Source organism: Micromesistius poutassou (genome assembly GCF_964030765.1).
Source record: "Micromesistius poutassou genome assembly, chromosome: 13".
In the NCBI taxonomy this organism is placed as follows: domain Eukaryota; kingdom Metazoa; phylum Chordata; class Actinopteri; order Gadiformes; family Gadidae; genus Micromesistius; species Micromesistius poutassou.
Genome location: NC_140283.1, coordinates 1,894,582 through 1,909,761, shown reverse-complemented (window position 1 = coordinate 1,909,761; position 15,180 = coordinate 1,894,582). Strand labels below are relative to the sequence as shown.

General features: G+C 44.3%; 1 protein-coding gene across 1 annotated transcript; it reads right to left on the bottom strand.

The window, feature by feature from the left end:
* Window positions 1–824: 824 nt before the first annotated feature.
* On the bottom strand, window positions 825–9,280 carry LOC311356996 (muscarinic acetylcholine receptor M2-like; the record flags this gene model as incomplete). The annotated part of the gene is made up of 4 exons (XM_084476868.1): window positions 825–1,136; window positions 1,336–2,262; window positions 2,599–2,831; window positions 9,247–9,280. 4 exons carry the CDS (start codon window positions 9,278–9,280, stop codon window positions 825–827), a joined length of 1,506 nt encoding a protein of 501 aa, XP_084332994.1.
* Window positions 9,281–15,180: the final 5,900 nt, after the last annotated feature.

The window sequence follows — 15,180 nt, the reverse complement described above, 5'->3', positions numbered from 1 at the left end:
CGCTTTGTGCCGTGATATTATATATATCGTATATATTATATGATATAGATATTTATATATTATATGTAGATATAGAGCGGGAGTCGCAAACGGCAACAATCACTTTCTCCTCCAAGCTGCGGTTCACTGAACGGTTGAACGGTGATTGGCTGTTTTACGTTACTTCACCCAGGGAGTGAACTGATTGGCTGTTACGTGACGTCACCCAGGGAGTGAACGCTGATTGGCTGTTTTACGTTACTTCACCCACGTTACCCACAGGGAGTGAACGCTGATTGGCTGTTTCAACGCGAATGCCGCGAAGAAGTTGAAATATTTTAACTTTATTCGCGGGGCGAATTATTCGCGGCGCGAATCCACGTGAACGCGCTCGCCGTTCACGAGGAAAAATTTCGCGCTGTCAATCAAATCTTGTCGCGCGTATCGGCGAAAAAAAAATTCGCCCGATTCGCGTCTCCACGTTCACTTAACATTGAAACGTGTCGCGGGGCGAAGTGCGGTGTGAACACACAGTTAGAGAGATTATAAATCAGGATTAATGGTTCTTTAAATTGAAGGGCTTTACGCTTCAAACTATTTTGCATAAAAGTAAGCTGCGTTTAAAAAGTGACATAGTTTGGGGTAGCCCCAAATCATTATTTTATGTATGTTTTCTAAACACTGTTTTTTTTTAAAAAATCAAATCAAACTAAGTGCATGGAGACACAAAGACTAATCCACTTTAAGAGAACCCTTTCGGTCTTAATTTAGCATGTTAACGTTCAGCTTGCCTATAGTACCAACATCGACCTGCATGAATCCTGCCACGAGCCCACCCGCCCCTTTCACCGAGCCGAGCTGAGGTTCTTGTACTGGCAGAGCAGCAGGTGCTTGAAGGTGTTCTTGAAGGTGGTGTTGCACAGGGCGTAGCAAGCTGGGTTGATGGTGCTGTTGATGTAGCACAGCCAGTAGCCGATGGTCCACAGAGAGTTGGGGATGCAGGTGGAGCAGAAGGTGTTGATGAGGACCATGACGTTGTAGGGCGTCCAGGTGGCCACGAACGCCACCAGAATGGCCATGATGGTCCGCGTCACCTTCCTCTCCCGGGAGGAAGTGCACCTCTTGAAGGACTTTACCTCCAGGCTACATTTGGCAACCTGCATTGAAAGATGATAACATTTTATCATCACGCACAAACCTGCTCTTTACCAGTTCCCCTCTGGGATGAATAAAATACTTCTAGCATATATAATATTATCTTTTTTAGATCTGTTTTTCTACATTTTATGCAGGCTTTTGTGCATTTCATCATATTCTGGAAGGTTCTCACGTAGTGTGTCCATGCAGGTCTGTTACCTTAAACAGACTTCTGGAGACCAGGGTCTGTTTTTCAGCCGCTGGGCTGGGTTCCGGGAAGGGTTGGGACCGACTCCTGGTCTGACTTTTGAAACAGGATAGCTTGGCACCCAATCCTTTGGTCCCTCCTATAGATGTGTTGGGCCTTTGGCTTGACCTCTCACTTTTCTGCCTATTCTCTGATAGTACACTAGTAGCTGTCCACTCCTCTTCCGGTTCCTGCTGTGCAGGACCACCACCGACCAATTTCCTCTCTGCGGTTGAACTGTTCTTTTCCAACCTCCCATTTAGTGGAGGGGACACACTCAGTCTAGCAGTCCTGCTCTGGCAGTCGTTGTGCCGGCCCCCCTCCCCTTCCTCCTGGCTGTGAGAGGGAGCCTCGCCCAGGCTGGACGTCTTGGAGGTCTTCCTGCTGTTCCTCTTGACACGGCTGCGGCTCGCCTTGGAGATCTGCCAGTAGAGGGCGATCATGATGACCACAGGCAGGTAGAAGGCAGCGATGGCCGTGCCAAAGGTCACAGCGGCGTTTGAGAAGAACTGGATGTAGCACTCCCCCTGCGGCACCGTGCGCCCGCCCACAATGAACTGCCAAAACAAGATGGCCGGGGCCCAGAGGATGAAGGACAGGACCCAAGCTGCGGCAATCATCAAGCCCGCCATCTTAGTGCTGCGACGCACGGGGTAGCTGAGTGGTTTGGTGACGCAGAAGTAGCGGTCAAAGCTGATGATGAGGAGGTTCATGACCGAGGCATTGCTCACGACGTAGTCCACAGCCAACCACAGATCACACACTATGGCACCCAAGGGCCAGTAACCAATCACGACATACACAGTGTACAGGTTCATGGAGCACAGGCCAATGATTAGATCTGCACAGGCCAGGCTGAACAGGAAGTAGTTGTTGACAGTCTGTAGGTTTCTGTTGACCTTTAGAACACAAAACAAAAAATTTGCATACGTTTTTTTCAGTTCTAGAACAGTTCTGAAAGACCACAGATTTGATTTTACTGTATTACCCATTTATCCGAGCACTTTGAATCCCGGCACTTAACTGTTTCACTGCACTATGTACATGCATATATCACCTGCCATACCTACACCTCTTTGTATCATGCTTGTACTGTGCAATGAGAGTCAAGTTCAATTTAATCTGATCTGATTAAGATCATAAACACACACACACACACACACACACACACACCTTTATCACACACACACACACACACACACACACACACCTTTATCACACACACACACACACACCTTTATCGAGAGCATGACCAGAATGTTTCCGATGATGGTGACAAGACTGAGGGAGCCAGCCACCAGGATGATCAGGGTCTTCTCCAGGGTGCTGTAGGGCTCCAGGATAGGGCTGGTGCTGACCACATCACCACCACCACCACCGCTCACGTTGTGAGGACTTGATCGGTTAAAACTCTCCATGCTCGGATCGGTTCTGTCTTGGTTGTCTCTCTCTTCGTCTCTCGGTATGTCTTGGTCAGATATGTAAGATACTCCTGGTTACACGGAAGACAATAAAGAAAGACGGAAGTGTGAATGTTTTTTTTGATTAAAATGATTGGTGTTGCCTCCCGTATTTCCAGTACAACTGGATATACAGGGCAGCAGTGATTTGATTGGTGATGGTCAATCTACTGCCTTCTGCTTACTTTAACAACACTGTGGTGTTACTATTGACTGAAACATTACACCTGCCATCTCGTCAAACCTGACTTAGTGACATAAACAGACAAACCTTTCAGTTAGACCCAGTAGAAATCTTTGCTATCCTTACTTAACAGGATACTGGTACTCATCTAATGGCTGGAATGTCTATTTTCTTCAGATTGTTATCATGGGTGTGGGTGATGTTTGTCTGACCTGCAGGGGCAAATGTAATGTAATAAGTCTGCTACAGTTACATCACACATGCATTGAACACTACTTACTGGGCAGTGGAGGCTTCTCCAGTGAGGAGAGGGAGGAAGATCCTCCTTAACATTGTTGAGAATAAAACAAGTGTAATAATAAAAAGTGTAGATTGCCCAGACTACTGTAGTGAATGAATGCCCTTAAATATGACTACTTTAATGCCTTTGTACGCCTATTGGATATTACTTTGGGGAGAATGTTCCTCCCTCAGCCTCCATTGACTCCCATTAATTTCTTTGGCACTACTGGCGGCCGGTGAATAACATGGGGGTCAATGGAAGAGAGGAGGAAAGTCCTCCTCTGAGTGGGTGGGACTAGCTGAGGGATCTGAATCGCATCAACGTCTATTCACGAATAGGCTGGAGCCCTGGCTGCGCTATGAACCAATAAGCAGGAGCCCTGGCTGTGCTATGAACCAATAAGCAAGAGCCCTGGCTGTGGAGCAGCCCGGAGGGAGGGTTTATCCCCTCTCTACGAGAAACTACTAGGCTACGAGAAACAACAAACCCGCTCAGTCGTATGCCTCATTTCCACCGAGTGCTGCGCTACTGTTCGTTGCGGTACAGTGCGGCTCTGTTCGCTTATATTGGCGTTTCCACCGAGCGGTGTGGTTTGGTTCGCTTATATTTGCATTTTCACAGCCAAAAGTCAGCCGAAATAAACACGCTGAGCCTACCTATTTTTCGACACTCCTCCGTTGGGTTAGCAAGCCACCTGAAAGGGTGGCGAAAACGTGGAGCTACACACGCTGTTATTCTGAAATCACTTAACTACAAAGATATCCTGTTTGTATGACCAGGTCACTGATATCTTTGCAACACAAACAGCGAGGAGGATTGAATTGATCTATAAATGAAGTCCCTCTATCTTAATTGGCTTAACACCATGACCAACATTCTGAAACATCCATTAACATCCACATTTGCCTCAAACAATGTTAGGCTTACAGCCCATGTCAATAGTTGTGAAATTATATTCTTGTTCTAGTTGTTCTTTTAATTGTTTGTTACTCTGACAGTTCTGTTTGATATTGTGGAAAGGATGTTAGTGAATGATTCAGAGCATGATGTATTTTAAATGGCATCACTTTTGGTCTTGTGTCTTAATTTATCTTAAAACATATGTAGCTGAAAATAAACAACACAACCAAATTACAACCAATAGTCATTGAGGGCAAAAATAGGCCCAATGATAGGCCCAGATTTATTTTTGCATCCTTTCCTTCTGCCCTTGTAGTCCAAGACATGCTGCCCACCAGCTTTATAAGTACAATGCTGCCACTGATTTGTATCAATTTTCTTCACATAATTATCCCTCCCTGCTATTTTGTAGTTCACCAAAACACCCTGAAACAACTTGATTCTCACATACTTATGACGCCATACACCACTAACAGTACAAGCAGGCCAATGGCAACCAAGCGCACAGTCCTTCCTCCCTCACTTTAAAAACCACCAGCCGCCACTGCTAATGGGTGACCTTCGTGTTGATGTGTGTGTGTGCTTAACGTGGTATGAGTCGTTGTCCTGATCCCTGCGGCGCAGAACCTCTCTGCTCCTTGACCTGAAAGATGCCTGATCTGCAGTGGTCTGATTATACACTTAATTCATATTGTGTGTGTTTCAGTGTGCATGTATGTGCATGTGTGAGTGTGTTTGTGTGTGTGTGCATGTATATACAACATGTGTGTGTTTTTATGTATGTGAAGTCTAGTTAAATGAGACGGATAGACTGGATAGACTTTAATAGGGGGCATGGCGGAGTTAAAACAAAGCAAGATAACATCCTTAAATTAAAACAGAAATGTGTGTTGGCCTTGGAAGCAGACGAACCTTGCGAGCTCATGTTACATTTGCTCTGCAGATAAGGTCTGGCTCCCCTATCATACAAAAATATTTTTGCGTCATATGACTTAGACCAACCAACACACACCCGTTTAACTGATATGAGGCGGGATAAATACGATAGGTATTTATCCATAGAGGCATCTTAACAGCAACAAAGATGTCTGGGGCTGATAGAGAACTGTTGGTTCAGGATTCAATCAAATGGACAGTATACATATATTTTCTTCTTTTGCATTTGAATGCTTTAATATCGAGTGAGATAGAGAGGAAGGTATGGGAGATAGAGGGCAGGACATGCAGCACTGAACCATTCCGAATATGAACGGAATGGTTCCAGACTAATTGCATTTAGTGATTGGTCTGACGATGCCGGGCTGACTGGTGTGGGTGTAGTTCAAACACCGCAGAGTGAGTGCAGCAATAGCAGGAGCAGTAGCTTCTGGTGCTACGTTGAACCATCGTGTCTGTGTGTGTGTGTGTGTGTGTGTGTGGGGGGGGGAGGGGGATTGAGTTGGAGGAGGGGTTAACTTAAATTTAAACAAAATGTAGGCCTAACCCTAGGCCTAATAAATCAAGTAAGTAAAGGTAAGTTAACATACTGATTAACGTTAAAGGGGACATATTATACCACCAGGTGTGAGTGTGACTAGCCGTGACAAGCCGTTTTAAAAATGTGCAGCTTCTGACATCACAGGTGGGCGTGTCCACCTAGATTATAAGAGTATGACGGATGTAATGGCTAATCACACTCACACCTGGTGGTATAAAATGTCCCCTTTAAATCTGAGGCCATGACTCTCAGCAGGAAACCGGTGGATTGCCTACTCCGGGTAGGAAATGGGTCCTACCTGGGGGTGAGTGTGAGATTGGCCGGGGAATCGGAGCAGCGGGGGCGCTATTGCATTCGCTTTACCGCACTGTTGTGACGAAAAGAGAGCTGAGCTGCAAGACAAAGCTCTCGATCTACCGGTCGATCTTCGTTCCTACCCTCACCTATGGTCATGAGGGATGGGTGATGACCCAAAGGACGAGATCGCGGGTACAAGCGGCCGAGATGAGTTTTCTCAGGAGGGTGGCTGGTGTCTCCCTTAGGGCTAGGATGAGAAGCTCAGCCATCCATGAGGAACTCGGATTAGAGCCGCTGCTCCTCTGCTTAGAAAGGAGTCAGTGGAGGTGGTTCATCTGGTAAGGATGCCCACTGGACGCCTCCCCACAGGCACGACCAGTGGGAAGGAAGAGAGATTATATCTCAACACTGGCCTGGGAACGCCTCGGGATCCCTCCGTCAGAGCTGGTCAATGTGGCCCGGGAAAGGGAAGTCTGGGGCCCCCTGCTGGAGCTGCTGCCCCCACGACCCGACCCCCGATAAGCGGTTTGACGATGAGGATGAGTTTCAGTGTGTTTGTCTTGAAATGTCAGGGAGCTCATATGTGGTTAAGTTAGCTAAACATTCCAATGTTCGCTAACAAACTGTAGATGTAAAGTAGTGTGACGCAACCATTAGCCTACACGGCAGTAGATGTAACTTCTAGGTCAACAGTTTCAAGCAACAAGACAAAACGTTGCTTAAGAAGAAATCTAAGAAGGTACTACTCTCCCAAATGCATCTGCTATAACTTAACGCTTTTAACTACATGAAACTGAGTCAATCAAGACTATCTGAACAAAAAATTTGAAACCAAGGAAATAAAAGCCTCATGATTACCAAAATGTGTTTTTGTGTTAAAAAGTGAAGAATAATGCCAAAGAATTAAGAGAAATCAGGTATGAACCTCAACACATGCTCAATTCCAATGCGATTAGCACTATCGACTAAATCAATGTAAAGACAAAGAAATACGACCACAGGGCGCCATGGAAGGCTCCATTAAGGCCATGATAACATCAAACTACCTGGAGCAGACTCCTTCCTGCTCTCACAGCCATCGAGATCTCATTAAAGCAACAGTAACTCTATCACCTAGTCATGGAAGGGCCTTTCTGGGCTTTTTCTGGTCTAAATGACACATGTACCTGATATATTTGTGTAGGCTACAAATGTAATGGTTGCGCAGTGTGTCTGTGTGTGTGTTCATCTGTGTGCTGTCAACATTTCAAAGCTGCCATAATATGCCATTTATATACAGTTCTTCAGATTAAGCCTACAGTCTCTGTCTCTCTAGTGCTGAATCGATTACAACAGGGTCAGGGTTAACACGGGTGAATGGAATTTCTTACTGGACTGATTTCTGTGTATACAACAAAGTGATCATGGTTGGGTTGACTCTTGATCTGGGAGTCATACACTGAGCCTCCTTACTTCAGCAGACTACACTGAGCCTCCTTACTTCAGCAGACTACACTGAGGCTCCTTACTTCAGCAGACTACACTGAGCCTCCTTACTTCAGCAGACTACACTGAGGCTCCTTACTTCAGCAGACTACACTGAGCCTCCTTACTTCAGCAGACTACACTGAGCCTCCTTACTTCAGCAGACTACACTGAGGCTCCTTACTTCAGCAGACTACACTGAGCCTCCTTACTTCAGCAGACTACACTGAGCCTCCTTACTTCAGCAGACTACACTGAGCCTCCTTACTTCAGCAGACTACACTGAGGCTCCTTACTTCAGCAGACTACACTGAGGCTCCTTACTTCAGCAGACTACACTGAGGCTCCTTACTTCAGCAGACTACACTGAGGCTCCTTACTTCAGCAGACTACACTGAGGCTCCTTACTTCAGCAGACTACACTGAGGCTCCTTACTTCAGCAGACTACACTGAGGCTCCTTACTTCAGCAGACTACACTGAGCCTCCTTACTTCAGCAGACTACACTGAGCCTCCTTACTTCAGCAGACTACACTGAGCCTCCTTACTTCAGCAGACTACACTGAGCCTCCTTACTTCAGCAGCGCTACACTGACTCAGAGCTTCTTCACTTCTGAAGCCTTTATTCTTCAGGCTTTCTGGAGATGGTCAAGACACCGGGCAGTATTTCTCTGACAGAACAAAAAGCCGGTCTAATTAGATGGAGCAGATGCTCTCTTGCTCAGCCACACCGGTAATACGGCACCAGGCCTCAATCACTATAAACCGTCTGGTTGCCGGCTGGATTGTCCCCTCACTTTGTTCAGATAGTTGATAAGAACAATATTATTATAGTACTCCGTAAGATTAGTTTATCAGCATGTAGCATGCAGAGCACATGTAAACACACATTTTATTTCATCTAAAAAAATCCTTTGCTCCGTCCCATCTCCACCACCTCACCAGGTGTATTTGACATCTGTGTGAGATGTAGTTGGAGAAGTGTGTCCCATGCCCCAGGAGTGGTGAATTTCACATGGCCCTGAGCTTTGGCCCGATGCAGCCTTTAAGAAGCTGTGACCCGGCACAGCCCTGCCAGGAGGGGTGGTGGATTACAGACAACAAGCTCAAATTAATATTGTCAGCAACTGCGTGGAATTAGTTTTGCGTGGAAGACTAAAAAATAAAACCTTTCTTAATCCATCTTGAAACAGAGATTGAAAAGATTGCCAGCAGAGTCGGCAGGAAAACACAAAGACGTAATAGGCCTAAACTTATGCCTATATTTCAGTAGATTTATTTGTGGTGGTGGTTTAATTGTTTAGTGGTGGTGTACAAGCCGTACCACCATTAAATATAAGCCAGTTAATATATTTCATTGTGGAAAGGCCCACCTGACACCCGTCACCGCATTTAGTCTGGGAGCCCTGAACTCTGGGAAGAAGGTTGAGAGAGGGAACACAGTAACTACACCAAATCAAAATGTCCCTGTGAAGTGTGAACGCACACGGCAACCGGGGGATTCCAAGGGAGTTAGGAGACAGGGGACTCCGAGCACACACACACACACACACACACACACACACACACACACACACACACACATATGGTCAAGACCTACAATCCCAAAACACTCAATCTCACTTCTATCATAATGCTTTCGTTAATAGTTTGAGCAGCAAACCCTTAGTAAAATCAGTGATTTTGTAGGTTTTACAAAAAGCACATTGTTTTAACATTACATTACATTGTTTTAACAACACATTATTTTCAAAAGCAATAGCATTTTCAAATACAATTACCAGCATATGAACATTTGTTTTCAGAGTTCAGTCTCACCTTTGTTAAGGAGAAGGGCCCCCAGTGTCTTCATCCATGCTATCAAACGTCTCGTCCCCAACTGAGCTGTAGGGTTAGAAGATGGTTGAATAGGAATACTGCCCCGCCTCTCGTATGAATGAGGAAGCAGTGTTCAGTGTGCTGTGTATATGGCTCTCTCTCTCTGCACTGTATTATCTGCGCACACCCCTTCTGAAGCGCTCTCTCTCTCTCTCTCTCTCTCTCTCTCTCTCTCTCTCTCTCTCTCTCTCTCTCTCTCTCTCTCTCTCTCAGGTGTGGTGGTGGCTTCATGAGTGAAACTACTAGTACTCCTGTTTGTTGTTCTCTCCCCTACAGCCAGTCTGGGACTGGTGACCTGGACAGTCATCAAAGCAAAGCACTATTGTAGTGTGTTTTATTAGGGCTGTCAAGCGATTAAAAAAAATAATCTAATTAATTACAGACTCTGTGATTAATTAATCTAAATTAATCGCATACTTACATTTTGCAGAGAAAGTATTTCAAAATAATTTAATTCAAATAAATTATTAATAAATTATTAGGGAGAGTGGGGTAAGTTGCGCCAGTGGGGAAGTAGTGCCACCCCTTGTTTCTAGAAAACCATAGAGAAAATTGGTCATGTGACCACATTTTTTTGAAGAGCCATCCATTTGACTCATCCTGCAAAGAAGGGAGACACATGGAATGAGAGGTTTGCACATTTAAGATCAAAAAACTGTTTTTTGCCTTTCAAAGTAAAATTTCTATGATCAAGGTTTTTTGATTGTTGCGTCTGAACAATTATAGACAAGTTTGAAAACATTTGACACATGTTTTAGTGCTTTAGTATGCTACACTATGAGTCTATACAGTTAGCACAATGTTATCCCTAAACTGCTGAATCATGCTAGTTTTGCAAAATGGTAGGGTTGGAGTGATTTGTGCCACTGGCACAACTCACCCCTAGTTATGATTATTATTATATATACTATTTTATTGGAATTGTTGATTTTATTCTTACATTTTATCACTGTGTGGACAGTGTATGGACTAGTGATGGCTCGTTCGTGAATGAATCAGTTCGAACGAACGACTCTTTAACATGAACAAACCGACCTGATTCCCCGTTTCAGTTCGTCTCGTTCGTTTCGTTCGTTCTCTGAGACTCGACTTCCAGACCCACCCACTAGTCGCTGAGTCGCGCTGACACGCGAGTTGCCGTTCGTTCACTGACTGTGTTTAGCGGTGAAGACTCGAGGACATCCCGATTTCGAACATGAAACGCTCCTCAGCTAAAAGGATCTTAGTTAATGTTGTGTTGATTGATGACCGTTTGCACCATTGCACGATTGTGATTTGTTTGAGAATGAGAACGAGGGAGGAGCTGAGTCTGACCGACTCAGCTGAGAACCATGATTCACCACTACCGGAAACGCGACTGAACGAACGAACGAACGACTATTCTTGGCGAACTGACCGACGCAAACTGATTCATTCAAACGAATCATGAAATCCACCACTAGTATGGACCACTGAAAACCCACTACAACAGAGCGACGGATGGTTGGATGCGCACACATCCTGGTCGAACCGTATTGATTTACGAGGTTGCAGAAATTGTTAAGCAAGCATTCATGCCTGCAATGACACCCACAAACATCACATCAGGTTTCAGAGCAACGGGCATATTTCCGTTGAACAGGGATATCTTCCCAGATGAAGATTATGCCCCATCAGTGGTAACAGACAGGCCAAACCCAGAAGAGTCCTCCACCAGTGCTGCTGCTGACCTGCCTGTACCATCACACAAGGAGCCAACCCATGCCACAGGTCAAAGATCTGTCTGCCAGTGACTTTGTCATTGTGAGCTTTGCAGGTAAAACTACAACCTATAATTACGTTGGATTGGTGGAGATGGTTGATGATGCCGACATCAGTGCAAAATTTCTAAGGCAGGTTGTAAGTGGTCTGTGGATGGAAAGCCCATCTTCACATTTAAAGACAATCCCTAGAGGTGATGTGCTCAAAAAACTACCAACACCAAAAAAACTTGGTGGTACAGCCAGAAGGGAGGGAGAAGTTCATATTCCCCTGCAGCATCGACAAGGGGAATGTTAAGTAGTAGGCCGGATCTGTGGTTTTCAGTCAATTAAGGCCTGATTTTGAATTTAATTTTGTTCTTGTTTTCTTTCTCATTTTGTTCTTGTGTTCTTGTCTTCTTCTTGGTGTAGAAGAAAGGATGTTCAGCATTATCCTGGTTGGAACCCTTTATTTACTTTAAATAAACCTTATATAAATAAACTATTTATATAGTAAATAAAATTACTAAATAAAATTACTAAATAAATAAATTAGTCATTTTCTAATGGATTTGTCTTGCTTTTATACAGTTTATGAGATATATATCAATGGCACAATTTACCCCAACGTATTCTCTCCAAAGGCACAACTTACCCCGCACCGGGGGCAAGTTGTGCCACGAGACCACTTATTTTCTGAAAGCTATATTTCTTAAACTGTTTATTTCAGATCCAAAGTTATTGTTGCCAGGGATGCACCACATCCTGAAATATATACATATTTCATTTGGCGACATTACTGTCATGGCCTCACTTTAAAGTCACTTTGGGTAAAAAGTGGCACTACTCACCCCACTCTCCCTATTACAGATGAGTGATTCAATGAATAATAGAAATAATAGACTTTAAATTTCAATGTCTCTCATGTCTTTCATACGGTGTATTTTAAGATCAAATTAATAACATTTCCATCTCACTCAAGATGCAATGCATCTCAGGCAAAAAATATACAATACTTTGTTTTGACTCTAGAGGGCACTATAGAAGCGCGATTAATCTTTTTTCTGTGATTAATTAATCAAAATGAACGCGTTCATTTGACAGCCCTAATATATATACATATATATATATATATATATGTGTGTGTGTGTGTGTGTGTGTGTGTGTGTGTGTGTGTGTGTGTGTGTGTGTGTCAGCGGTTTGCCACTCGGTGTCGGCCAAATAAAACACTTTTTCCAACTTCATGCATTCTCCACTCACAGAGTCGCTGCTATCGATAACAAACTCAGGAGTATGTATGTATGTATGTATGTATGTATGTAGGCCTATGTATATATATATATATATATATATATATTAGTGCTGTTAAACGATTAGAATATTTTAACGCATTAATGTCATAGTTAACTTGCGATTAATTAATTCTAAATGTCCCTTGATTTCTTTTTGTCCCATTATTTTTTTCTCATTTTAATGCTCTTATCAACGTGGAAAAGTGGACCGGCTTGCTTTGTGCAAATGTTTTTTTTAAATTCAAAACAACATTGCCATATACAGACCCCACACTTATCCCCCGGGATACACTCAGCCCGTCTGGGGCTCTGTTTCTGCCCATGGGGGACTCTGTGAATGTCAGTTAGTTGACCATTCCAAGGGGGGAGGGGTAGACTAGCGCCACGAGACTAGCGCCAACCGATGTTAAGGAGACTTATTGCATCTCGCGCAAGCGCAGAGCGTAAACACTACTGAGTAGTTGGCAGAGGTCTGCCAAAAGGGTCAGACGAGAGGCAACGGAGCGGTTGGATAAAGTTGGCCGTTGGTCTGAGTCTTGGCTGTGTTGGCCCCTTAATTGAGACCTCCTAAAATAATTGTTGTGGATCTCATCGGGCCTTAGACCATAAGGGGATAACGATGTGTGTTATGCATTGAGAATGATGCAGCCCGGTATCCCTGATCTGTATTCAGTGTAAAAGTCACCTTCAATTTAAGTGTCTACTAAATAACTAAATAGTCTTAAGAGTTGAGAGTTGTTGAGTTTTAAGAGTTGTTAAAGAATCCCAATATAGATGCACTGATTATATAGCCTGGCTATTGCCAGGTACATACATACATACCTACTTCTGGGGAGGCTGCTGTCGTTTTCTTCAGGGGGACAGCCTTCCATTCCGACATACCCCCACTCCGACATTGACGTCTAATTGTCGGAGTGGCGGCACTTCCATTGTTTTCAAACGTCCTACCACTCCGACAATTTCTGTTTCCATTGTCGGAGTGGCGGTACTTTACTTTTTTTAAAACGTCCCGCCATTCCGACATGAGGTCATTAATATAAATGTCATTACTATTATCATTGTACTTTAATTAATTAATATGATTATTTCTTAGTTTCATGCGCTGTAGTGTCCTTACACTGACATTCGTCATTGGGGACAGTCGCCGGCCCTCATTCGCTGTGGCTCTTTGGCCCAAGACATGACAGGACAGCCGGATCATTAGGATCAGCTCACCAACAAGAGCCGGCTCTTTGGGCTCCCAAACGGCTCTTCATATTACCTTTATTACTTAGGCCTATACCTTTTATAATTCAGCCAAATGTAGCCCGTTTTAACTTATGTTTGTATGTGTAGGCCTATATATCACTTAAATTATTCAATACATCTTATTAGTATCCAAAGTAAAAATTACATTTTCTAATATCAATAAATTACTGTAGCCGATTGTTTTCATTGCATATGAGCACAACGCACATCCCCGTCCCTTGCTTAAATGATCCTTGTCTATCCACACTTGATTGGTTGCATGCACGTGACAGTCAGTCACTGTACACACGCATAGCATGCACAGAGCACCCATAGTGCAGATATTCATATCATTCTGCCTCGCAAACTTTATATTAAAAATATATATATATACATATATACAGAATGTCTCGCGGCCGGGAGCCGACTCCCATCGTTCAATTAAAAGAGCCGGCTCCCATCGTTCAATTAAAAGAGCCGGCTCTTTGAACCGGCTCGTTCGCGACCGACCCATCACTCCAGTCTCCCAAATGTTATGTGCAATCTGACAACTGCACGCAGGCCTATGGCATGTTCAAATAAGACTGTTGTTATTCTGTGGCTCAATCAATTTCACCTGACTGGCTGTTCTGGGCCCGGTTTCCCGATAACGTCCACTCTTAGCGTGCGATGAAGACTCCTACGTTTAGACTTATCAAAGTTGTTTACGTCTAGGCGTGATTCCCGAATGGTCTCTTAGGAGTCTTCTTAGGAAACATTCCTTACGTTGTTCGTAAATGGCGCTGTCCAGAAAGAACGTGCTGAAATTGATTGCTCAGAGATCGATTTTCCATTTCATGCGCAGGTGCATGACAGCGTTCTAAAAAATATTGCAGTCTTTGCGAATAAAACATTGCTGGAAATCCTTCTAGTAGGCCTAAACATTTATTTAACCATGTGTGGTTAAATAAGGTTGAACACCTCTGGCCGTTCTCGGGGTATGATTGGCCGAGCCATCCTGATTAAGGGGGGGGGGCAGACTTTATTTTAATATAAGGTCGGTGGACGTCATCGGAAGCCAGATGTCCTGCCCGTGTTTTGGCTTCCGGGGCGTCCATGGCTCGGTGGCGTTGGGGGTGGCTACTTCGCATGGCTTTCAACTGAAACCTGCAAGTAGGTGCTGGCTTGAGATCATCTGGAGCCGTGGATGAGCTGCAACTCCGCTCACCAGACCAGACCTGAGAGAGGCATTCATCGGTCCACGGGCTGAGGTGGATCATGGCCAATTGCCCTGATGTCACCGAAGGGCTGCTGTTCTGTTCTATCATAAGGATTCGGTCTCGAACACATAACAACCTGCATACACAAATGATTGTTTCCTTTATTTGTTTGTGTATAATTGGTTATGCAGTGGTGTGCTGCCCAGCTTCCCCGCCTGCCCTGCATGCTGTTCCTGCTTATTGTTTGTGTTGGTGTGGTGGTGCAGTGTTGTGCTGCTGCTGGCTCCGTCTAACCTGCATGCCCAAATTATTGTTTGCTTTATTTGTTGTTTTCTTTTTTATTTTATTCTTTTTTTTAAATTTGTTTTATAGGCGGCTACGCATCCTCCCTGCATGCTGCTTTATTCGTTTGGTTTGTCGTTTCTCTTCAATCGACTG